At 39.7% G+C, this 27122-nt stretch overlaps 1 protein-coding gene across 2 annotated transcripts in view; it reads right to left on the bottom strand.

Moving 5' to 3' along the window:
* pemt (phosphatidylethanolamine N-methyltransferase) overlaps positions 1-27122 on the bottom strand; it is a 116141-nt gene that overhangs the window by 53026 nt on the left and 35993 nt on the right. For both annotated transcript variants that reach the window (XM_067430625.1, XM_067430626.1), the window contains exon 3: positions 11802-11917. In XM_067430625.1, the coding sequence (XP_067286726.1) occupies positions 11802-11917 (116 nt within the window). The remainder of the gene's footprint in view (positions 1-11801; positions 11918-27122) is intronic.

Below are 27122 nucleotides of genomic sequence, written 5' to 3'. Positions count from 1 at the left end.
TATACTAAGATTACATTTGCCGTCATCCAAGTTTCACTGAATGCCCCTTTTTACACGATGTAAAATAAGTCTCTGATATCCCCAGAGTGTGTGTGTGTGTGTGTGTGTGTGTGAAGTTTCAGCTCCAAATACCCTACAGATAATTTTTATAGCATGTTAAAATTGTCATTTTTTGAGGATGAGCAAAAATGCACTGTTTCTGTGTGTGTCCCTTTAATCAAAAATGAGCTGCTTCTCCCCGCCCCCTTTCAGGAAGAGGGCGGAGCTTCAAGAGCTTGTGTTAGCAGCTCCAATTACCTCACAAACACACACACACACACACACACACACACACACACACACACACACACACACACACACACGCACACACACAGAAAATGACAGAAACTGTTCAGCCTATGATCAAACCAGAGTCGGACAATGATGGAGAGACTCCAGAAGAAGAGATGACATGTAGAATGAGAAAGGACGTTTCTGAAGGGAGAGTTGATGAGTTTATGAGTTAAAGATCTTCAGTAATTGATTAGCATATTCTGTCATGATAATCTCTAAACCGCTGGTGAGGGAACTGCTGCGCAATGAGCCAGAGAATATCTGCTGATGAAGAGAGAGAAGGGATAGTTTAGTTTAATTATGGTTATAATATCTGCTGATGAAGAGAGAACAGGGATAGTTTAGTTTAATTACGGTTATAATATCTGCTGATGAAGAGAGAACAGGGATAGTTTAGTTTAATTACGGTTATAATATCTGCCGATGAAGAGAGAACAGGGATAGTTTAGTTTAATTACGGTTATAATATCTGCTGATGAAGAGAGAACAGGGATAGTTTAGTTTAATTACGGTTATAATATCTGCTGATGAAGAGAGAACAGGGATAGTTTAGTTTAATTACGGTTATAATATCTGCTGATGAAGAGAGAACAGGGATAGTTTAGTTTAATTACGGTTATAACTTATGTTGTCATCTCGCTTTATGACATGGTATTAGATTTGTGTTCGTACTGTATCAATAAATGTGAAAGACGGACGACAGCTTGAGCGACTCCCAAATATGCTCGACTACAGCAACTCTTCCTCTTCTCCATATGCTCTCATCTGAGAGATATTTGTCCCTCCATTGCGTGTTTACCGTACACTTGTGATCTGATCGACCAAAACATATCTTAATACCAGGTGTAAACAGGCCTATAAGAGCGAATGAATGCACGGATCCAATACACTGACACTGTTACATATGCGTTAATTTCACAACTGTTTACATTCACTTAAAGTCCCCCTGTGGTGAAAATCAAGTTTTTAATGTTGTTTGTATGTCAGATGAAGATGGACTTAACAATATATATATATAAAATATATATAAAAACATCAGTTACATAATTTTTCTAAGAAAAATTGCGTCATCGGCACCAGTGAGTGCAGATGTGGGATGGATGAAAGTCGATTAATCTCAGATACACTACGCAGTTGTGTAATTGCCAAAATGAAGGCCAGAGAAATAAATGGGCTACATTTTCATGTTCACACACACACACACACACACACACACACACACACACAAACACACACACACACGTAACTGAGGCTGAGTCAGATCTGCAGGTCAGCTCCGCAGAGTGCTGATTTTCAGAAGGTAGACTCAGATGTGAACGGGAACATGGTTTGTGTAACATTAGCGACCCATTATTAGCTGTTTGATAATGTAGTGAAGCGGCAGTGGATTTCAGAATCCAGCAGTAGTAAAAGCTGAAGGCTAATCATATTAATTACCGTTATGTGTCCGACACTGTAGAGTGAAGCGTAAAATGGCACGCATTACCAATCTGATACATCAACATGTAGATGAGTGTTTATAATTCACTCTCCCTTCTTTAGAATCAGTTTCTGGTTCAATCATATATGGCCAAATTAAACCAGTATTTCCACTTGTCATCGTGCAGCGTTTAGTTGAGTGAAGTGGATCAGCTATTCTGAGCTGGTGGGAGTGAGTGGAGGCGGGGCTCATTTGCATATTCACAAGTCCACGAATACTAAATGAGCAAGGGTGTTGAGATACATTTAGGCTATTTTAAGGCATGAATACATCTTTTTTTAACAGGGAAACACGTTTAAATGTAATTTTGGTTTTAAGGGATACAATTATAGCCTAGAAATCTAGACGCCCCCTAATCAGCAAATCTAATCTGCCCGCGAGTGTCGTCTAGCAACTCTCAATACCCTTCTGAGCTGTATTCGTCTAACTCTTGCTGGGCCAATCACATCGTGTATAGAGTCGGTGGGCGGGGCCATAATGACGACGGCCGAGTTGCGTTTGCTTGCTTCTAATAAACACAGAAGGTGAACAGCGGTCTTTCGAATCAGCTTTGACCGCAACTCTGGAAGACTTGAGTTAAGCTTTCCTCTGAGAAAAGAACAAAGAACGGCACTGAAGTCATTCTTAAAAAGGGAAGATGTGTTCAGAGTTTAGCCGACCGGATACGGCGAATGTTTAATCAGTCAGCGAGCTCTGCTTCACCTTCGTTGCTCTGATTGGTGTAGCGCTATCCTATCGCGTGCAGAGGGAGTTTGAAAGACAACCGTTTATCCGCCCCTCGGATTGAGCCGTCAATGGAGAGTTTCCAGACCAAACATCTTGATGTGGCTCTGGCTTGTCAGGCTTATACAATTATTGACTACAGGGGGATTTTAAATTGTAAAGGCTTAAACTTCGTAACTATGTAGCACTGGCCCATAAACTGTGCTTAAAGGTGCACTATGCAGCTTTCCGTCCACTAGAGGGCGCCTGTTCAAAACAAATGCGTAGTTTGATGACGCAAAGTGTGAGCGCAGCATCTTGGGAGATGTGGTCTTCACCTCACAGCCGGTGGAAAATAGGACTCGGGCAGAAATCACGTTCATGCATGCGGTTATTAACGTTACTGTAGTCTAAAGCAGAGCAGGAGCGAGTGTTGTGGAGCTGAGCACGGCTGCTGGAGCGATTGTTAAACAAATTCCCGCCTCGCGAATACCGGGACTTTTATTATGACGGGACGGGAGACATTCGCCGGGCGCCTGCACTGATCCGCTCTTCTGGTTATGATTTTGAGGTAATGCAGCTCTGTTTATCATATTAGATACATTTAAGTGTGTTTAAAACGATGTTTTGACGTTCCTCCGTGCGTTCACTTGTTCACACTGCTAAGAGTAAAGCGCTCCTGCCAAATAAAAGACGAAACCAAGGGTAGCGCAGATATGACGCAATTGACAGGCGACTCGCTCAAATGCAATGCTGAAACGTCCCGGTCCTTAGTTAAAATAGCAATTTTCTCACAATTTACAAATAGTTGGAAACATCTGGGATATTGTAGGTACTCAACTGAACACAATATATAACACTGGCCTAGTGGTTTTTGGATATTTTACTGCAAAAATACTACATAGTGCACCTTTAATCAGGTTCATGCATTGTTAGAATTCATAAAAAATGTTACCGGCGAGTGACACCATTTCATATACTCGCTCACATCGATTTCTATTCTCATTTGGCAAGGGTTTAATTTTTGTTTTTTTTGCATTCCCAAACTCATTGTGTGTTCTGTTCGTGGGACGAGGAACTAAGAAAAAACACATTTCACTACATTACTTTTATCAGATAATACATTATTATATAATCGTATATGGAGTAATATTACCAGCATAAAAGTATGTAGCCTGAGAAATGAAACAACAAAATAAATGCACAGAAACTCGCAATTCCCGTTTCTAAGGATAATCCAACAGCCTTCATCAAGTCAATGAACGGGAGACGATCCGGGAAAACAGACAGAATATCAGCAGCTGACCCATTGTGTTCATGTACATTCAATATGTGAAGACATTTAATGTACGCTCTGCAGAAAGACAGGAGACAAAGAGAAATAAAAAGCATATTATTATGAAGGAGTTCTAGCTATTGATCGCTCCGAGCATGTGCTTCAAACGTTACAGCTCTCGATATTCAATGACATGTCTTGAGAGATGAGGGGGTAAAAAACACAGATGAAACACTCAAAAGAAATCTGTTTGTGAAGGCTGGTGCAGTTTTGATATTTATGTGTAATCCCAAAATAGAAACGGTCACGATGTGCTGAGTCTTATTCATTCAGGGACAGAACAACACCAGATAAACGTCCCATCACATGATAAAAAGGTGCAGAGTGGGCGTGTTTAAAACAATAAATAAAAAAGAAAATATTAACTATTTTTCTTTTTATTAGGTGATTTATTTGTATTTATTTAAATAATTTATAATTTATTTTTTATCTTCATGTGACCCTGGAGCACAACACCAGTCATCATAATAATAATCTCACGGGTATATCTGTGGTGATAGCCAACAGCACATCGTATGGGTCAAAATTAAGGATTTTTATTTTATGCCAAAAAATCATTAGGATATTAAGATCATGTTCCATGAAGCTATTGCGTAAATGTCCTACCGTAAAAATATCATAAATGTATTATTAGTAGTAATATGCATTGCTAAGGACTTAATTTGGACAACTTTAAAGGAGATTTTATCAATTTTTAGATTTTTTGCACCCTCAGATTCCAGATTTTCTAATAGTTGCATCTCGGCCAAATATTGTCCCATCATAACCAACGATTTAACAGCTTTCAGATGATGTTTAAATCTATTTTTTTTTAATCGACTCTTATGACTGGAGGTTTAAAATGTGCCCTTTTGTTCTTATGGCATTGAATATAACACGGGCTGGATGCACGAAGCAAGAAAAATCTTCTTAACTGCCCATTTCTTATTGTTTTCTTCTTAATACAATAGTTTGTATTCTATTCTCAAGAGTGTTCTTATCTTTTTTATTAAGATTGCTCTTCAGATAACATTTAAGAAGTAGGGGAGAGCGGGACACAACCTAACACTTTTTGACTGTCTCAGTTTGTGTAAATCCACTTGTGGCTCAGAGTATTTCGTTTTTTTCCACATTAATCTCACATGTCTTGTAAGATTATGTGGTTTTGTTTCATTAATACAGTGTTTACTTAGTTCTTGATTTACCCCGAAAGAATGGAAGTGAAGTGAAGTGTGACAACATGCCCCATAGGTGGAGTATATTGAGCATAAGACAGATTAACATGTTATCTGATATAAAAGAACAAATATATAAGACAAACTACAATGTTTTGTCAATAAAATACAGTTATTAACTTTTTAAATAAAAAAAAATGGCATTTTATAATAATTAAAAATAAACCGATTTTGATTAATAAAAAAAAGTTTGATAAAAAAACACCCCTAAACACAAGTATACAGCAAAACATAATCATAATGAAGCCTTTCTAAACATTGACTCTCAGTCTTTATCTCATGGTTTCTCAGTAGAATTAATAAAAGTAATATATATATATATACTTTTTTTAAGAAATACAGTGAGTGCAGATGTGTGATAGATGAAAACGTATTAATCTCAGACACACTACGCAGGTGTGGAATTGGCAAAATGAAGGTCAGAGAAATAAATGGGCTACATTTTCAGGTTCTCTTTCTCTCTCTCTCTCTCTCACACACACACACACACACACACACACACACACACACACACACACACACACACACACACACACACACACACACAGTAAAAGCAGCTGGCAAAGACGCAGACGTAACTGAGGCTGAGTCAGATGTAGAGGTCAGGTCCTCGTAATGGAGTGACTGATGGACTGTGGACTGTGGAGGTGAAATCTGAACTATATATAAAAGTGTAAAACAGAGAAACAAACGTCTGATGAGAGGACGAATGGCAAAGACATGTACAGGTTATGGAGAGACATGGCACAGTTTTATAATCAGAAATTACTGTACGGTGAAGGAAAGGATTTTATATGAATGCTTTTAGTGTTATAGCATGTTCTGTTCACACATATAGACGATTTCAAAGGCAACAACGTAAACAAACGCGCTTGTGTTTCCCAAACGTAACTTCCGGTGGACGTCTGCAAAGAATCAACAACAGAGGCTGCGTTATCTTTCTTATGCAACATTATCTTAATTTATACGTTTTTATTGTTTCATCATGTTTATTATAAATAATCTCCCATTCCGGCAGCAATAAAGAAAACTGTAACACCTTAGAGAAGAAAAATATCTTCATCTTCAAGATGAACGAAGGTCTTACAGGTTTGGATCGACATGAGGGTGAGTAATCAATAGACAGAAAAAAAGTAATCAATCTGGAAAAGGGTTATCCAATCAGCGCCAAGCTCCGCCCACTGCCTGTTGACTGGCATTTGTGAATTGTCCTCTATTATTATGGAGAAAAAAAATCTTTGGGAAAATCGTGCTTTGGAAATGCATGATTTGTCAGATAGGCGTCGTTTGTAAATGCAGAATGTTATTATGAAAAACAGCTTTTTCAACAACAAAAAATAATAATTAAAAAATATATTTTTTTAAACGTAACAATAGTGTGTGTGGAAGAGGTAATTGTGAAATATATTAAACAATACATGTTGTGTTTTCACATAATTTTATAAAATAAATAGATACATTTATTTATTTAATTCATTTTTAAATATTAAATTAATTAATTAATGATTTAATTATTTGAGAATAAACTGGTACATTTAAAATGTTGTTTTATTGAATTTATTATTTTTTTAATTATTTCATTTTGAGTAATTTGGTCCTCCATATCTGTGAAGAACGCAGGTTGAGACTAGGCGTGTACGGTATTAAAAGCTCGGTTAAGTATTGTGGAGCCAAACCATGCCATGCCTTATATGTTAGCATACGGCTTTATATCAGTAGAAACCTGGGAGTAAATTCAAATAATTGTGCTTTTCTCCCTCATACCCCCCTGAGATGAGAGATTTATGTATTTTATTTCTGGAAAAAATCTTCCGATGACGCATTTATCGCCCTTTTGTGTCATCGGAGGATGTTTCGTCCAGTGGCTAAAGACTACAGCCAGTAGAGGAGCCATTTCCACATGTTTACGTCTATTCTTCTCTCCATACAGTTTGATGATCAGATTATTGTGTTGTACTCCTTTGCACCATTTTTTCACATGTAATGTTTTGTTTGTTTTTGCTACTCTCTTCCTAACAGGGAATACACCGATCAGGCATAACATTATGACCACTGACAGGTGAATAACACTGATGATCTCTTCATCACGCCTCCTGTTAGTGGGTGGAATATATTAGGCAGCAAATGAACATTTTGTCCTCTAAGTTGATGTGTTAGAAGCAGGAAAAATGGGCAGTCGTAAGGATTTGAGCGAGTTTGACAAGGGCCAGATTGTGACGGCTAGACGACTGGGTCAGAGCATCTCCAAAACTGCAGCTCTTGTGGGCTGTTCCCGGTCTGCAGTGGTCAGTATCTATCAAAAGTGCTCCAAGAGGACCAGTGGAGAACCGGCCACAGGGTCATGGGCGGCCAAGGCTCATTGATGCACGTGGGGAGCGAAGGCTGGCATCGTATTAATAAAAGACAGATACACTGTACCGGTTCTTTCTGAAAACAGCCGAGTCCGTGGAGGCGTGCAGTGGGTGAAGCTAAAGAGACCCGAGAAATGAAACCTCGCTGCCTTAATAATAGTGCAAAAATTTATTTGCAGCGCCACCTACTGGTGCAAAACTACAGTCAAAAATATTGGTAGACATGCATTTAGCTTTCAAAATAATTTTTCTTTGCACATCACGCCTTGAAAACGACTTGCCTTATTGCCTTTTTACAGTCTAGAACAGAACAAATGCATTTAACATTGCGTGAGAACATGGTGACAGGTCTAAAATTAGAGAAATTAAGTGATAAATGCCCTTAATTGCTGAAATTGTATCTTGGCAGAACAAACCACACGTAGAACAGTCTAATATTATCACGCGATTAATCAATAATAACCTCATAGGGAAGTTATTCGCAAGAAATTCTTCTTTAAAAAGGCATCTATGGTTTATTTAACTGTCAAAGGCATTGTGAATCTTCAGATTCTCTATGAATAGCTTTCATCTGCTGAATCACAGTGTATTAATCATACACAATAACAAAGACATTATGCATGCACTGATTAATCACAAATGTAAATCTGATTATAAATGGAATGTGGTTGAATATTATAGATGTTAAACCATATGCTAATAGCTTTGGATGAGTCTGTTTTGGGGATTGGAAATGTGTCCAATGTACCGTTACTGAATCTGTCCCCAGATGCATAAAAATGAAAGACGTGCTTGTGCATAATTCCCTGTTTGAAAGTCTAACCTTCGAAGCGACTGTAAGCGGCATACAGTAAACCATATTCTTTCAAGAAACAGGTGCGATTTTCAACAGGTTGCACATTTACATTTTACACCTTTATATATTATGCATTATTCAAACTCATCATGTGTAATATTCACGGTACGTCAAGCTTCACTTCAGATCCTTAACGCAGACTGCCTCTTTCTCTGTCTTTTCCTCCCGTCTCCGTAAGAAACCCTCATGTGTAACAGTCAATACACAGATGGCCACTTTCCATTGGCATGGAAAAAATGAACGTACAGTCACTGTAACAAAACCCTGTTTTGTTGCCATGCAGGTGATTATGTACGTACAGTATATTACGAAGGTGGAAAAACATTGTAGCCCAAGAAATGCCGCCTTCTTAATAAAGAACTGGACATTTCCACCGACTTCTTAGAGAATCCTGGAATTAATTTTATTTTTTTAGATAACGTTGTTTCATTTAAATTTTTCTGAATGGCATTTGAATGGTTAAATTAAAATTTAGTAATATAAAAGCATGTCTAATTAATTGAAATCATGAAACATTTACAGTAACATCAATTTATTACAAGTTTAACAAAAACGCCATGTTTAGGGCTAAATTAAATCCCTGTTTGTTCCTTAAATTCCCCTTAAAGGTGCCCTAGAATGAGTTGAAACAATATTTTGAATTGTTCTCTGATATCTACATATAGGGTATGTGACTTATTTAAGGGTTAAAAATGTACAGATACGGTTTTACAGGCCCATATACAACCCCAGATATTGTCCCTAGGATGTAATGCTCGGTTTTTGCCTTAATTGGAAGAGTCATGAATATTAATGTGGAGTTGGGTTTCACTGCGCGGCTCAGTTCTGTCAAAAACTGTCAATCATGAAGAGATTATGCATCCAACCTTATGTTTGATCCTGTTTCTGACGAAGATAAAAATTGAGGAACAACCAATTGTTTTGAGATTGGAAATGGGACGCTTTTGAGTGGTAAGTTTAGTAACGTAACGTCAGTACTATAACTTCAGCCTACATGTGAACTAACATATCACATTAACTTTACACGTTAACTCATATCGTCAGCAGTCACAACTTTGTTTTTAGCATTTTAAAAACTTCTAACTGTATGTTATAAAATCTGTTATAAACTAACTTAGTTAAGTCCTGAGTTAACTTATGTATTGTTGATGAAAATTCTATCCGACAAAAGGGTTTGCCATTAGCCTTCGGTGGTCATCCTCAGCTCTAGTCAGAATATGAGTCTGATGCTCCATTGGGCTGTGATTATGGGGCGTGTTTCAACCCAACCAGAAAAGACCTCGATTGGACAGACCAACAACCAATCAGAGCAGCGGAGCGACGCATTGTCACATGTCAACATAGTCAACATAACTAAGTCCGCTTTTTTTATCCGCGGGTTGTTTTCTATGTCCGCGGGTTGAAGCGACTATTATGTGATATATAGACCCATGAGTGTGAATTTTAGCAGCAACCTTGGCAAAATAACACACATTTTACCCCCAAACGCCATTTTTTCCCGGAGAACCCCCCGAGAAGCTTTTGTTTAGGGCTAGTAGTTAGCGGGTTTTGTTGTAAAAACTTGGCAACCCTGTCTGCACGCGCGCTGGAATATACAATCTTAGCCGGTGTTGTAAAAAAATAAAATTATTTAATGATAGACAGAGTACTTTATATATATAATATATATATATATATATATATATATATATATATATATATATATATATATATATATATATATATATATATATATATATATATATATATATATATATATATATATGCAGTATACTGCTGTATACAAATGTTGGGGCGTACATATTAATGATACCCAGTGATTGCATCACAGTTGGCATTATGTTGAGAATCGCTTGTTTTTCCGTGGTGTTTTTCACAAACAAGATTTATAAATGAAGTAGGAGGCAATGGTGTTTAAGACTCACTGTGTGTGATGTCCATGTACTGAACTCTTATTATTTAACTATGCCATGGTTAATTAAAAAAAAAATCATTCTAGGGCATGTTTAAATTTCGAGTTTACATAATATGTGTGTGTGTATTAGGGATGTTAACCGATGAGCGTTTCACCGATGGTTGACCGTATCAACATTAACCGATCAAAGTTGTCGGTTAAAAAGAAAAATTGATCTCTAAATCTTCGGAGCTGTCCTTTTCTTAAATGAGCCGCGGCAATGTTTCAAATGAGCTTCTAACGCTAGACAAACGCCTTTATTTTCAACGCGATCACCTCGTACCCAAACCATTTCGAAACTAAGGAGCCATTTGTCCTCCGATTACAAACAAGCTCCTCGGCGCCGCGTTTGCGGGACTCATTTTTCGCGCTGTAGGGGATTTTTAAAAAGTGACGTGAGTGGAAGGGAGGCGGCGGTGCCGGGACAGTGTGTGTGTGTGTGTGTGTGTGTGTGTGTGTGTGTGTGTGAGAGAGCGGAAGGCAGAGCACCAGAGAGATCATAGAGAGATGTGACAGAGTTGCGAAATTGCAGGCGCAGCTCACGGCTGTTATTTCAAATAGCGCAGCATATTTTAAACGAATCGGTCAACCGGTTTCAACCAGCTAATGAGGCTCGGTGGTCGGTCAAGAAAATGTTAGTTTTCGCCATCCCTAGTGTGTATTATAATTATTATGTAGATATATCCTACCGGTCAAAAGTTTTAGAACCGTAAGTTTTTTAATGTTGTTAAGGAGTCTTTTCTGCTCACCAAGGCTGCATTTATGTTATTAGAAATACATAAAAAAGCTGTAATATTGCAAAATATTATTAAAATATAAAATAACTTTTCTATGTGAATATATGTTAAAGTGTGATTTATTCCTGTGATCAAAGCTGAATTTATCATCATTACTCCAGTTTTCAGAGTCACATGATCCTTCACTAATCATTCTCAGATGAGGATTTGCTGCTCAAGAAACATTTATGATTATTATAAATGTTGAAACAGTTTTTTTATAGGATTCTTTAATGAGCAGAAAGTTCATAAGAACAGTATTTATCTCACACAATCAAATTAATCAATTTTGGAAAAGTCAGCAAGCTCAAAGTGTACAGCGTAACAGGATTCAGTGTCTGTTTGTGCTGCAACATATTCACACTCTCAGAATGGGGCAGAAAATAGCACCAGCTTGCCTAACACACACACACACACACACACACACACACACACACACACACACACACACACACACACACACACACACACACAGAGCTGGATGTCACATGCAATGTCGATGACACCAGCAACTGCAGCGTGGAGACGGAGGCTGCCATGGCAACGGTGAGATCCTCATGAGAATCAGCCAAATGAAAAGCGGCGTGAATGTGCTGCTGGTCAGATGACCACGTCAGACAGATGTCAGTGTATTATTATTGATGGAATCAATAAAAGGCCGTAAAGTAAACAGTGAATCTTTGGTCTCATGCAAAATGGTGCAAAATGGGTCACTTGATCAATTTACAACATTATTTATGGCGATACAGAGTTGACCCATGACAATAAATAATACAAAGGCAGTGGTGGATGCTGTTACCTGTGGCTACGGTACACATTGAGGAGCAGGATGAGAAGAGCGAGGGAATAACAGGCCACATACGGACCGCCGAACAGCCGGGTCAGGCCTCGAGTCCGGTGCTCCCATCTGGCAACCTGAAAAACACACAAATGCAGTCACACACACACTCCTGTTTTAAAGGGTTAGTTCACCCAAAAATGAAATGTCTGTCATTAACTCCTCGCCCTAATGTCGCTCCACACCCGTAAGACCTCCGTTCATCTTCACACACAGTTTAAGATATTTTATATTTAGTCCGAAAGCGTATGCAAGTGTATGCACACTATACTGTCCATGTCCAGAAAGGGAATAAAAACATCATCACAGTAGTCCATATGAGACATCAGTGGGTTAATTAGAGTCTCTTGAAGCATCCAAAATACATTTGGGGAACTCAGATATAAGAATTAGTATTTATTCACTCATATGAAGAATCTTGGGGCAAATAGTCCCAAATAGATTATTTCCCAACTAGAATTTCATTCCCCGTTCTGTTTGACCTGGTTATGGCCTTGCTTTAAATTAGTGTATTATTTTAAATAAAATAATTCATTTTTTCATTGTTACATAATGATTTAATTTCTATAAGCTATATTTAAAAAAAAGTTTAGTTTGAGACCCTTGATCTAACTGCACGAAATGATTGTATTACTATTACTAAATCAACGACATTGGATGTGGTTCGTTGTGCTGCAAAGCAAGTGCATTCTGGGAGTTTACATTGTCTTTTCTCAGTCTAGAAAGCACCAAATTCAAAAGTAACAACACATGTCTACTACATTAATGATCCCGTTTAAATACAAAGCCTAATTCTTAATCACTGAAGTAACCCTTAAATGAAGTTCAGAGACTCGCTCTTCATCATCAGTGGAGACTGGAGGGCAACTATAACATTTATTATGGTATTTTATACCCTTACAGTGAATCAGAGATCACTACAAATATAGCTGTCATCTATTGGTGAAAGAAAGATTCATGTTCAACTAATAAATGTCCCATTATATTGAGAAACACTACAACCTAAAATGATGTGGTGATGTGATGCTATTTTAAAGACTCCTAATTTTGGTTTGAAGGCCAGCAACAGGTCAACATACATCAGAGGTCAAAACACCTTCTCATAATATTCTCCAAACTCGATATAGCAAATAAATGTGTATATTTACGGGAAATTGCATGACTAAACCTGAAGTAAACTAATTACTGCTAAATATATCTTTACAATAATTTAAATATTTAAAAAAGAATTGATGCCATGGATATTCACTATTCAGCAAATCAGATTAAGTTTCTTCAGCATTTTCTTTTATGGATCTCTCTCACAATAATTGAAGTGACCTGTCCTCACACAACCTTCGTTTCTGTTACTTTTCCAGCATGCATAATATACGAACAGCCCGTTTTCAGCTTTTGAAATCATTAATGCTTTGTCTTTTCTCTACAGAACGCCCCTCTTCCCTCATCTCTTTCTTTCAGGAGACTCTCAAAACACACACTGAGGTTTTGTTTGTAATCACTATATGGATATTCATAGTCCATGCCTGTATTCTGGGCAGAAGACGACAGCTCTTAGCTGAATTAGAGCAGCCGAACCACATAATTATTGAGCAGATAGTCTCTCTTCAGCTATTGCCAGTTCAGCCCAGGTCACGGCACCAGCGATTAAAGCAGATAAAGTGTGTCGTGCAGCATCTAATGAAGAACTTTTGAGGATGATGGGAAGCCAGATGGTGGTTATGTACTGAAACAGATTTACTGGCAGATAGTAACACACACTTGTTTTGCTTTGCAAATCCTGTAGGTCAATCCAGGTGACTGGGTCTGCTAAGATGGGAAAAATAAAAGTTTTGCCTGTAGCACGCCCTCAAATATTCACACTAATGCAGAGATTTCACAAGCTGGGAATAAATGAGGCAGAACATGTAATAAACAAGCAATTTGTTTAAAGTGTTTTGCCAGATGAATAAATTAAACCACCAGCTGTAAATCAGTTCCCAAAGAAACAGAAGAAATAAAGATGTAGGTTAAAGGTGCACTATGCAGCTTTCTGTCCACTGGAGGGCGCCTATTCAAAACAAATGCGTAGTTTGATGACGCCAAGTGTGAGCGCAGCATCTTGGGAGATGTGGTCTTCTCATCACAGCCGGTGGAAAATAGGACTCGGGCAGAAATCACGTTCATGCATGCGGTTATTAACGTTACTGTAGTGTAAAGCAGAGCAGGACCGAGTGTTATGGAGCTGAGCACGGCTGCTGGAGCGATTGTTAAACAAATACCCGCCTCGCGAATACCGGGACGGGACACATTCGCCGGGCGCCTGCACTGATCCGCTCTTCCGGTTATGATTATGAGGTAAAGCAGCTCTGTTTATCATATTAGATACATTTAAGTGTGTTTAAAACGATGTTATGACGTTACTCTGTGCGTTCACTTGTTCACACTGCTAAGAGTAAAGCGCTCCTGCCAAATAAAAGCCGAAACCGAGGGTAGCGCAGATATGACACGATTGACAGGCGACTCCCTCAAACACTATGCTGACACGTCCCGGTCCTTAGTTAAAATAGAAATTTTCTCACAATTTACAAATAGTTGGAAACATCTGGGATATTGTAGGTACTCAACTGAACAAAATATATAACACCGGCCTAGTGGTTTTTGGATATTTTACTGCAAAAATACTACATAGTGCACCTTTAAGATGGGGTTAAATGAAACAACAGCTCAAAATATTAATATCTTTCATTAATTATGAATCAACGTAAACAAAAAATCTGCACACTGCTTTTTACTGCTCCCAAAAAAATTATTACATTGAGTCGAAACGTTGTCTGTATAATTATTATAATTCCATTAAAAATAGATGTAAATGTCACATCATTCAATCTAAATTCATAGGCTATTGTAAAATCCTTATTAAAAAAATAATATATGCACTACCATTAAAAATCTTGGAATAATTGTGTTTTTTTTTGTTTTTTTAAAGAAGTCTCTTCTGCTCACCAACAGTGCATTTATGTGATCAAAATACAGTAATAATTGTGTACTACATAATATAATATTATCACAATTTAAAATAACTTTCCTATGTGAGTGTATTGTAAAATGGATTAATTCCACACTCCAGTGATATAATGTTCAGCATCATTACTCCAGTCAATATCCTTTTCTTTTTTGTCACATAATTATTATATAGTGTAATTTATATATACTTACTTGACAGGGACTCAAACATCAAACTAAATTGCACCTATTATCCAACGCCTGGGCAAATGCTTTGGGAAACTATTGGAAATGCTAAGACTGGAAACAGGACATGATTAGGTGGAGTGGCTGTTCTGTTCCACAATGAAAGTGGCCATTTTGGCACATGGACTCTCCAGAAGCCGTTGCACAACTTGTTCGTTTCATAATCTCAATCAAGGGTTTTCGAGTAACCAAGTGCATTAAATTAAAAATATTTGATTACTATTTCTGAACAATTTATGGATCACTAATATGCTTGTTCAATGGACTGAACATGTTGTATATGGAAATCAAATCCAGTGGCAGATGATGATATAAATTTGATGATAAAGGATCATTAGGATTACATTTTAAGCAGTTGGACAGAGATCCGTCCAGCAGTGTGTGTGCGAGTTGTGTGTGTGTGTTAGTAGAGTCCAGTCCTCATTACAAGTGTATTATGCAGGCCGGTGCTCAAACAGAACAGAACAGAACATGCAGCGATGGTGTAAATTATGTCAGGGCGGCGCCACCATGATGTCCATATGTTAATAAAGCTGTTGCTTTTGGTCTGCAGAGGGACACTTTTAACCCAATAAACATCAGCATTCATTGCCAAATTGCTTGAGAAGGTAGTCGTAGCACAACTCCAGTCACATCTAGAGCAAAATAATCTTTTTGCACCACTTCAATCAGGTTTTCGTCCCGGTCATAGCACAGAAACAGCACTTTTAAAAGTGCTAAACGATCTCTAGGTTTCTGATTCTGGTGCACACAGTGTCCTAGTTCTGCTCGATCTCAGTGCAGCCTTTGATACTATGTGCCAATATAGGGCTCCTTTCACGACTATCTGCTCTACAAGGGTTGACCTCGTATCTATCAGATAGACAGTAATTTGTTAGGATAGGTAAGGATCGATCCGGTACTGTTACTATCCCTCATGGTCTGCCTCAAGGTTCTGTACTTGTTCACATTAATGTGCTGCCACTAGAGCCCCTTTCACACTGCGATTCCGGCAAATACACGGATAATGTGACCCGGCATTTGTTCCCGGGCCGCTAGATTTGGTCCATTCACACTGCCAGCGAAATACCATAATATGTGCGCTTTCACACACAACCCTTAACGGTCCCGGGTCGAGTTGACACGTGACATCCTGATGTGACGTATAACGGCGAGCGATCTCAGCTTCAGCGCGCATAGTAGCATTTAGACAACAGTTTGTCTACCCGCTTCTGTTTAGGGCTGCAACAACTAGTCATTAAAACTGATAATAATCAATAATGAAAATCATCGATAATAATTCTCATTAATCGATTAGTCGGGTAGGGATGCGCGGTATACCGGTACTGGAAAAATACCGGTATATATTTTATTTAAAACGGTACGATATCATGATTTTGCACATTTCGGTATATGCTGCTGTTCCGAAGTTCACCGCTAGATGGCAGCGCTCTACCCAAACTGACCCGAAACAACCGACAAATGTGACAACAACATAGACGAACAAAATGGATAAAGCAGTTGAATCTCACTCAAGTTGCCCAAAACGAATGAATAAAGAGAGGAGTAGAAGTGAAATGTGTAATTACTTTGCTTATAAAACTGATGAAGAACCATCAGACCTAGCCAAGCCGCAGACGAAAGCGTCAAAATTCGCTCTTGCCGCCCTGACAACGACGTTGTAGAAAGCTCCGTGGAGGCGCTGCCGCTCTGACGTAGATCGAATGCTTTTTCTTTTTTTAAACTGTATTTAAAGAGGCCGCAAATCAAACAAGCATGTTGATGGATATTCTGACCACAAGTAGGGTATAAATTAACTTCATGAAATAGTTTAAATGTGAAAGTAAGAATTAATTGCATACCCGCTGAACAACGAGCATTCTAGCGCCTGTAAAATAGTGTTGCGCGACTTCTTAACAAATTACACATCACTATGAATGATCTTGTCATAAATGATCGGGAAACCCGCACAGCAATGATCAACCTCTCCTGAAAGTTGCTTGGGAACTAATGTGGTCGGAACCAAAGTTGACAGGCCTGCGTTATCTGGATTTCTCTCAAGCGGAGCACTTCTACATTCTGACTGGTTGCCGCCGAACCGCGTCATAGCTCATTACCATAAAGTTGAGCTGATTTTCAACTCTCCGGTGTGAACGCACTGCGGCGAGAGCGGCAAGCTGGCCGGAAGTCATTCATTTTCAATGGGAGCCGGGCGGCGAGCTCCGGCGAGAGCGGCGCGGCGCGGTGCGTCTTGGACGAGGAGAGTTGAAATCAGTTCAACTTTGTAGGAGAGTTTGATCATTGCTGTGCGGGTTTCCCTATCATTTATGACAAGATCATTCATAGTGATGTGTAATTTATTAAGAAGTTGCGCAACACTATTTTACAGGCGCTAGAACGCTCGTTGTTCAGCGGGTATGCAATTAATTCTTACTTTCACATTTAAACGATTTCATGAAGTTAATGTATACCCTACTTGTGGTTAGTATATCCATCAACATGCTTGTTTGATTTGCGGCCTCTTTAAATATAGTTTAAAAAAGAAAAAACATTCGATCTACGTCAGAGCGGCAGCGCCTCCACGGAGCTTTCTACAGCGTCGTTGTCAGGGCGGCAAGAGCGAACTTTGACGCTTTCGTCTGCGGCGGTGTGAACGCACGGTAAGAGATCGACAGGTCAGTGGATCATTCAGACCATCTCATTTAGACATTTATTTTCTTTTTACACTGATCAACACACACACACAGCCTAACATAAGATCGAATATCACAAAATCTCCAGCTTTCGTTTCAACCAATGACATTTAGATCTCATAATATTTGCACGCGTCCTATTGCACTATTTACATTCGTGTTAGATACAACCGACTGTGTTTATGTGAATACTCACTAAAGTTTTTACATAATTTTGTATATTTGTCTGTTTAAGGAAACTTAATGTGTAATATGCGAGCTCTAAGTTACAGGCGTGTGTGTGTGTGTGTCGTTGTTATGAGCTCATATCTTCTGTAACTGTTATTACGAATTTGCTATAAAATCTCTTAAATGATTTCCGTTCTCCATCCCGAGACGAGTGTGAAATGTTGAATCGGATTATGCAGATTGCTTTAGTGTAGTGCGACGTCTTTTGAAACCAGAAGCAGTTTTCTAATTTTGAGAGATTTTTGCTGCAATTATTTCTCACAAGAAAGTTTTCAAATGACTGATTTGATGTGATAAGCTTTGCTGATTAATTTACTAATAAACATTTGTGGTAATTGTCCACTTTATAAACTCAAAAGTTGCATAATTGTACTCATTCGCGTGCAATATACCCGCGCTAATATCAGACCGTGTGGTATCGTTTTAATATCGGTACTTCGGTATTAAATTGTGGTATGGAGCCATCCCTATAGTCGGGTCTGCTCTCTGTAAGCAAATCTTCCACAAGTCGTGCAAAAATACAGCACTAAATAATGCATTTTAAAGTCACAATATTACTGCACATTGCCACAGTTTAGTTACTGAATGGTCTACAAGCAGTCAGATATATTAACTCTTTATTTTTCAAGAAATTACACTTCTTGAATGTAGTCAAACAAAACTCGAGTCTCACCACAGCAGACGACATTTAGAAATAACAAACACTAGTAACCAGTAAAAATGCATGAAACTGTCAAGTAGTGTATATAAGATACAATATCGCTCACATACACACTCGCACAAAAATGCTCACACTGTAAATGTTGTGGGTGCATTGTTTTATTATTAATCACTTGTTTCGCCTCACTCCGCCATTCAATGCTAGCGAGACAAACGTATGCGTCGAATGACGTCAGAGAAACGTCCAGGCTATAATCGATGATGGCCTATTACTGCACTGATGCAGAATTGATTGATGAACTCAGTAAACGAGGCTGAATTTAACACACGACCCCTGAGATGAATGTGAAGTTAGGTAAATATCTTAATCAGCATAAACAAATAATCTCAAAGGTGAAACGTCATAAACAGTGGCATTCTGACACCTCTCTTGAACTCAATCCTCTAGTGACGCACGCAACATCCAGCCCGCAGTCTGTAATTACACTGAAAATATCCTTAATTAAAGTCTCGTTACGAGACCAGGCTTATGATGACTCATAGCTACATTTTCAGTCTCAAACCAACAAAGATTCACAAGTCTATTAGAGTTTGTGTTAATTAAATCGTTCTGTGGCTTCGGAGAATGACAAGCCCCCCCACACAGAATATGAACTAAACCACTTAGGATCCAATTAAGATTTACTAAAAACAGAAACTGAATTCCAACAATGTACGTCAAGTAGCTGACAGAAAGCTTTTGCGTCTATATGTGGAAAAAAGACACTGCAATTCCAAATAACAAGCATCTTTGTTACACAAGACAATCTGCTGACAAAACTTTGACTTTACTGTCTTTCAGAAGAAAACGGCTATTACAGAAGAACTGCAAATGCCTCCGCGCACTGGAGTTTTGTTCATGCTCAGAATAACAGACCACCACTTGATAAAACTTGCACACCGTATATGGGAGATTTCTGCAGCAAATCTTCAGTCTTTCTTTTCTGCCTACCTTTCATTATTTCATAAAAATATACACCGATCAGGCACAGATGAGGTGAATAACACTGATGATCTCTTCATCACGGCTCCTGTTAGTGGGTGGGATATATTAGGCAGCAAGTGAACATTTTGTCCTCTAAGTTGATGTGTGTGAAGCAGGAGAAATGGGCAAGCGTAAGGATTTGAGCGAGTTTGACAAGCGCCAGATTGTGACGGCTAGACGACTGGGTCAGAGCATCTCCAAAACTGCAGCTCTTGTGGGCTGTTCCCGGTCTGCAGTGGTCAGTATCTATCAAAAGTGCTCCAAGAGGACCAGTGGAGAACCGGCCACAGGGTCATGGGCGGCCAAGGCTCATTGATGCACGTGGGGAGCGAAGGCTGGCCCGTGGGGTCCGATCAAACAGACGAGCTACTGGAGCTCAAACTGCTCCAGAAGTTAATGCTGGTTCTGATAGAAAGCTGTCAGAATACACAGAGCAGCTCAGTTTGTTGCGTATGGGGCGGCATAGCCGCTGACCAGTCAGGGTGACCTCTGACCCCGCCGAAAGCACCAACAGTGGCACGTGAGCATCAGAACTGGACCCCGGAGCAATGGAAGAAGGTGGCCTGGTCTGAGGAATCACGTGTTCTTTTACATCACGTGGATGGCCGGGTGTGTGTGTGTGTGTGGCTTACCTGGGGAACACATGGCCCCAGGATGCACTATGGGAAGAAGGCGAGCCGGCGGAGGCAGTGTGATGCTTTGGGCAATGTTCTGCTGGGAAACCTTGGGTCCTCCATCCATGTGGCTGTTACTTTGACACGCTCCACCTACCTAAGCGTTGCTGAGACCATGTTCAGCCTTTCATGGAAACGGTATTCTGGTGGCTGTGGCTCTTCCCGCAGGATAATGCTCCTGACACAAAGCACAAACGCTTCAGGAATGGTTTGAGGAGCACAACAACCAGTTTGAGGCGTCGACTCGGCCTCCAGATTCCCCAGATCTCAATCCAATCGAGCATCTGTGGGATGAGCTGAACAAACAAGTCCGATCCATGGGGCCAACACCTCGCAACTTACAGGACTTAAAGGATCTGCTGCTAACATCTTGGTGTCAGATACCACAGCACACCTTCAGGGGTCTTCGGGACCAACACAATATTAGGTCATAATGTTATGCCTGATAGGTGTAAAAGAGTGTCTAAGTGCAAATCTGAAGGGCTAAGCATATCATTCGAGAGATGCAGAAAATAAACTGGTAAACATGCTAATGTATTTGGATACTTTTGGACACTTCAGTCACACTTTGAATAGTATGAATGTCATTGCATTAGATACAAGATAGCACATATATATATTACAGTATATATAAATTACGGTATATTAAGTATATTAGTACATTAATGAAGGAATAGCCTAAATAAAAGTAAATAAATGAGTAATTAAATGACTGACTAAATAGATTAATTAAATAAACATAAAATAAACAAATAAAGAAATGTTACTTGTTTTGATTTATTATTTGATATTTATTATTATTAATTATTTGATTTGAAGGTACATAATGCTAAAATACATTCATACATTTTCAAGTATGGCCACTGTACAACCATCTCCTCTCTGTTCTCTCTCACTCTATCTTTTGTAAGCTACTCCTCACATCCATCCATTTGTCCACTTATCCTCCATGCTCCTTTCATCCACTTTCCTCTGATTTTAACGGCTGGTCATTCACAGCATTTATCTGAGGGTGATTTGTGCCCGCTTCAGGCCCATCAGTTGGGCATCTCCTCATCTCCAGGGCTCGATAGAAACCTTTATGTAACATAATCCTGCTGTCTAATTGGGCACACAGCATCTTCTCCATCCATCTTCCCTGTTTCCATTTCCATCAAAGGCGCCTGTGAAGCCTTCAGCGGTCGGTTTACAACATTCCTGTAAAGGAAATGCAGCAAACACTACAGAATACTGCATTAATATCATGCTGAGAGCATCGTTTGATGGAAAACACATCAGCAAAAGCACACTAGAAGCTTCTTCAACACCGCTCCTGTGTGCTTCAAGAGCTTTCCACGACTCTGCATTACGTAACATGCAAAACAAGAGCTAAAGGGGTCATGAACGGCATTGTTTTATTATTGTAATAATGTTTCCTGTGGTGCATTTAGTATGAATTTTACAATGAATTCAGAAATAAAGAAATATAAATATTACAGATAATTTAGAAATAATTTTTTTTTCCTACCCTGATTTTAGCCTCTGTTTGAAGGGCTGTGTAAAGCACGCCGCCACTGGACTCTAGAGCAGTGAGAAGTGTTCTCTGAGTGACCAATCACACTTCAGTCTGACAATCCCATGGACGAGTCTGGGTTTGGTGGTCGCCAGGAGAACAGGACTTGCCTGACTGCATTGTGCCAAGTGTGAAGTTTGGTGGAGGGGGGATTATGGTGTGGGGTTGTTTTTCAGGGGTTGAGCTTGGCTCCTTAGTTCCAGTGAAAGGAACTCTTAATGCTTCAGCATACCAAGACATTTTGGACAATTTCATGCCCCCAACTTTGTGGGATCAGTTTGGGGACGGCCCCTTCCTGTCCCAACATGACTGCGCTCCAGTGCACAAAGCGTCGGTCCATAAAGACATGGATGAGGAGTTTGGTGTGGAGGAACTTGACAGGCCTGCACAGAGTCCTGAGCTCAACCCGATAGAACAGCTTTGGGATGAATTAAAGCGGAGACTGAGAGCCAGGCCTTCTCGTCCAACATCAGTGCCTGACCTCACAAATGAGCTTCTAGAAGAATGGGCAAAAATCCTCATAAACACACTCCTAAACCTTGAGGAAAGCCTTCCCAGAAGAGCTGGAGCTGTTAGAGAGGGTGGGCCGACTCCATATTAAACCCTACGGATTAAAGGTCCCGTTCTTCACAATCCCATCTTTTAAACTTTAGTTAGTGTGTAATGTTGCTGTTAGAGCATAAATAATACCTGTATGTATTATGTGCACTAAGCTGCTGTCCAATCACAACACGGGAAGCGCTGGCCCAATCAGAACTCGTTACGTGTTTCTGAAGGAGGGACTTCATAGAACAAGGAAATCCTCAGGCCGTTTTTAGGACAGAGGAAACAGCGCTGTACAGATAAGTCAATTGTGTGAAAAATACTGTTTTTTTACACGCGAAACATGAACTCATGTTATATTACACACTGTAAACATAATCAAAGCTTCGAAAACACGCGAAGAACGGGACCTTTAACAATGGGATGGCATTAAAGTGCATGTAAAGGCAGGCATCACAAAACCTTTAGCATATAGTGTACATTGTAATTTACTTTCTTATTAAAAACAAATCTGAACAGCACCATGAGTATGCTATTAAATATTACAAATGCAAAATGCATATACTGTAGACCAGTGGTTCCCAACCACATTCCTGGAGCCCCCCTAACACTGCACATTTTGCATGTCTCCTCAATCAAACACACCTGATTCAGATCATCAGCTCATTAGTAGTGACTCAAAGACCTGAAATGGGTGTGTCAGTCAAAGGAGATATGCAAAATGTGTAGTGTTAGGGGGGCTCCAGGAATGTGGTTGGGAACCACTGCTGTAGACAACAGATGAAAAATAATAAGAAAAAAATCTACCCACATTATTTAAAGACATTTTGAGGAATTCATTCAATATCAGAAGAATGATTACATCCAAAGACAAATGAAGCCAACAAGTTGGGTGCACTTTCTGACTGGCATGCATTTGAGAAAGAAAGTGCATGAATTGTTCTTGTGTTGAGTGTGTTTCATCAGTGTGTAATAATGGTGCAAATGAAGCTCTGTATACTGTGGATCAGTTTGAGACTGAAATAAAATGCTGATAAATGGTGCATGTGATGCATAAAAACACAAGCAGAATGACCAAACACACACACACACACACACACACACACACACACACACAAACACAAACACAAACACACACACATAAAATCAGCGCCAAAGCATTTCAGGTCAACAAGAACAAACACAAAGGCTTTATCACACATCGCAAATCCTGGAAAGACCTTAAGACGCAAGAAAATATCACTGGAGGCATGTGTGCTTAATATTATAATATTAAACAGCAAGAAGGTAAAATCGTCTCCAGCAGAATTTATAAACCAAACAGGAAGAAACGGTAACACTTTACAATAAGGTGTTTTAATATTAGACATCCTAAACTTACTATTAAACGCAATAAAATACTATTGTTAGTTCATGATAACTAACGCATTAATGTACCGTAAGTTAAACACGCAGAGATCTTTTGTTTAATGCACAACAAAAAGCTCATCATGTGAATCTGTGGATTCATTTCGACCATCTTGAAAAGATTTCTCACATCTTCTTGACCGTCTAATATCCTCGAGGCTTTCTCAACTGTTTTTGTGTTGACCATGCGCATGAACAGCTGATGTGTCACACACTCAGCATGTGATAGGGTTAATACACACTTTTGCCAGAGAGATTTCAGTCTGTTTTCCTCTTATGAGTTGACAGACAGGAAGACTCCAGTGTGTCTACTTTAAATCCTGTTATCAATTATCATTTAGGAGATCAAGAACACGACGCTGGATAGAAGAGGAGCTGCGTTCTGTGGATGGGGAGACGGAAGTGTGGTGGTACTATGGAAACTCAACTTCTCATGTGTTTTACATTCGGACTCATCTCGCAACAGATCTCGAGCTGCATGTTTAAAAAGCCACGTAATGTTAAAAAAAGTGTGTTTCATTCCACCGGATCTCGTTTTTAAATGCAAAATATTACCCTGGCTTTAACATTAAACTACGCATAAATATATGATGCCATTTTGTTTATGCAATTTACAAAATTAAATTGGATTTATACATTATGCACTTTTTTTGTTCAGTCAGCCATGTTATTTCATTGCTTTTTAAGGTGGTGCATTAATATTTTGCACTTTCAAAAGCTTTGCCCCCCCCCCCCCTAACTAATAAATTGGAATTAAATTCCAATATTAGACATTTTTAAAGGATTAGTTCACTTTAAAATGAAAATCTCCTGAAAATTTCCTCACCCCCATCTCATCCAAGATGTTCATGTTTTTCATTCTTTAGTTGAAAAGAAAAGAAGTTTTTTGAGGAAAACATTCAAGGTTTTTCTCCACATTACGGACTTCATTGGGAACCAACGGCTGAAGGTTGAAATCAGTTTCAGAGGAAGAGCTTCAGAGGCTCTGACTGATCACAGATGAGGAATAGGGTCTTATCTAGACAAACCATCTGACATTTTCAAGAAAAAAATAAAAACGTATATACTTTTAAGCACAAATGCGCGACTTCGGCGTTGTGCTTCTTCCCGCCATATGACATCACATCGGAAAGGTCACATGATGTATGAAGAAGTGCCGACCCAGTGCTAAAACAAATATGCAAAGACTAAATCAAACGGCCTTTACACAAATAAAGGTGAAACAACGATGTCGAACGAATTTAAAGTTGGCGGCGAACACTGGGCACTGGGTCAGTTCTTTACATCAAGCCTTTCCGATGTTATGATGAATTTTTTTCTTGAAAATGTCGGATGGTTTGTCTGGATCAGACTCTATTCCTCTAAGATCATCAGAGCCTCTGAAGCTCTTCCTCTGAAACTGATTTGGACCCATAGACAGTAAAAGAAATGGACAGAGCTATCCCATTGACTTCAACAGCGGAAAGTGAGGTCAGTAAGGAGCACTCACTTCCTGATGGCGGAGTGAACTGCGCCGGCTCAGACTGAGCTTGAGGACGTAGATGTGACGTGAGCCTCCTATCGGACAGCTGTAGGTCTTCTAGTAGATGTGGAAAGTGAAATCTGAATCACGTTGTTTAAATATTTTCTCCCGTTGCTTTTGGCTCACTATGGGCTTCTCCCCATTCTTCTCCCTTGACTTTATCAGACTTTATGTCTCCACGTCCGCCCGACTGTCTCATAGACAGTAAAAGATTGTTTCTGAGTGTCTCCTCCTGTCTATACGGTAATTTCTCAACTGTGCAACTGAGTCGTGTTGGTTATGATGCAATCGTTAGCCTAATTTTACAAAAACAGCTTCTACGGGGTGATCAGAATCAGAATCAGAATCAGAAAGAGCTTTATTGCCAAGTGTGCTTTCACACACAAGGAATTTTTTTTGGTGCTGAAGCTTCCAGTGCACATAAACAATACAATACAACACGGTAATAAAAAATTCTAAAAGGAAAAAAATGAAGAAAAATATGAACAGTATAAGGTCACGGTTACGTTTAGTCAGAAGACGTAGATTATGAGCATTTACAGTATTTGGGCGGAGAGAATAAATATAAATAATAAATAATATAAGTAATATAAGTAATCACCTGAGTTTAGGAGATATTGCACTAAAAAGTGGGAATAATTGCACTTACAGGCATTTGCCTTGGGGGGGTTAACTGTTCAAGAGGGAAATGGCCTGTGGGAAGAAACTGTTCCTATGCCTAGATGTTCTAGTGGCCAGTGATCGGAGTCGCCGTCCTGACGGTAACAGTTCAAACAGGAGGTGTCCGGGGTGAGTGGAGTCTGTGATGATTTTACCCGCTCTCTTCCTCACTCTGGAAGAGTACAGGTCCTGGAGGGTTGGCAGTTTGGCACCAATAATCCTCTCTGCAGTCCGGATGGTACGTTGCAGTCTCCTGATGTCTGATTTGGTAGCTGAACCAAACCAGACAGTGATGGAGGTGCATATAACCGACTCAATGACAGCTGAGTAGAACTGAATCAGCAGGTCCTGTGGCAGGTTGAACTTCCTCAGCTGACGAAGGAAGTACAGTCTCTGCTGAGCCTTTTTCACATTGGAGTCAATGTGATTGTCCCACTTCAGGTCCTGAGAGATGGTAGTTCCCAGGAACCTGAATGACTCCACTGCGTCCACAGTGCTGTTCATGATGGTGAGTGGGGGGAGTGCTGGGATGTTCCTCCTGAAGTCCACTATCATCTCCACCGTTTTGAGCGCATTCAGCTCAAGGTTGTTATAACTGCACCAGACAGCCAGCTGTTCAACCTCCAGTCTGTAAGCAGACTCGTCACCGTTCTGGATAAGGCCGATGACAGTGGTGTCATCTGCAAATTTCAGGAGCTTGACAGAGGAGTCTTTAGAAGTGCAGTCATTGGTGTACAGGGAGAAGAGCAGTGGGGAGAGAACGCACCCCTGGGGGGCACCAGTGCTGATGGTAAGAGTGCTGGATGTGAGTTTACCCCGTCTCACTCGCTGCTGCCGGTCTGTCAGGAAGCTAGAGATCCATTGACAGATTGAGGATGGTATGGAGAGCTGGGTCAGTTTGGCTGTGAGGAGATCAGGCATGATGGTATTAAAGGCCGAACTGAAGTCCACAAATAGGATCCTTGCATAGGTCCCAGGTCTGTCGAGATGTTGCAGGATATAATGCAGTCCAATGTTGACTGCATCATCCACAGACCTGTTTGCTCTGTAGGCAAATTGAAGAGGATCCAGCAAGGGTCCAGTGATGTCCTTTAGGTGGGCCAATACCAGTC

Source organism: Pseudorasbora parva, chromosome 21, assembly GCF_024679245.1.
Source record: "Pseudorasbora parva isolate DD20220531a chromosome 21, ASM2467924v1, whole genome shotgun sequence".
In the NCBI taxonomy this organism is placed as follows: domain Eukaryota; kingdom Metazoa; phylum Chordata; class Actinopteri; order Cypriniformes; family Gobionidae; genus Pseudorasbora; species Pseudorasbora parva.
The sequence above is the reverse complement of the archived record's forward strand: the minus strand, read 5'-3'. Positions and strand labels throughout refer to the sequence as shown.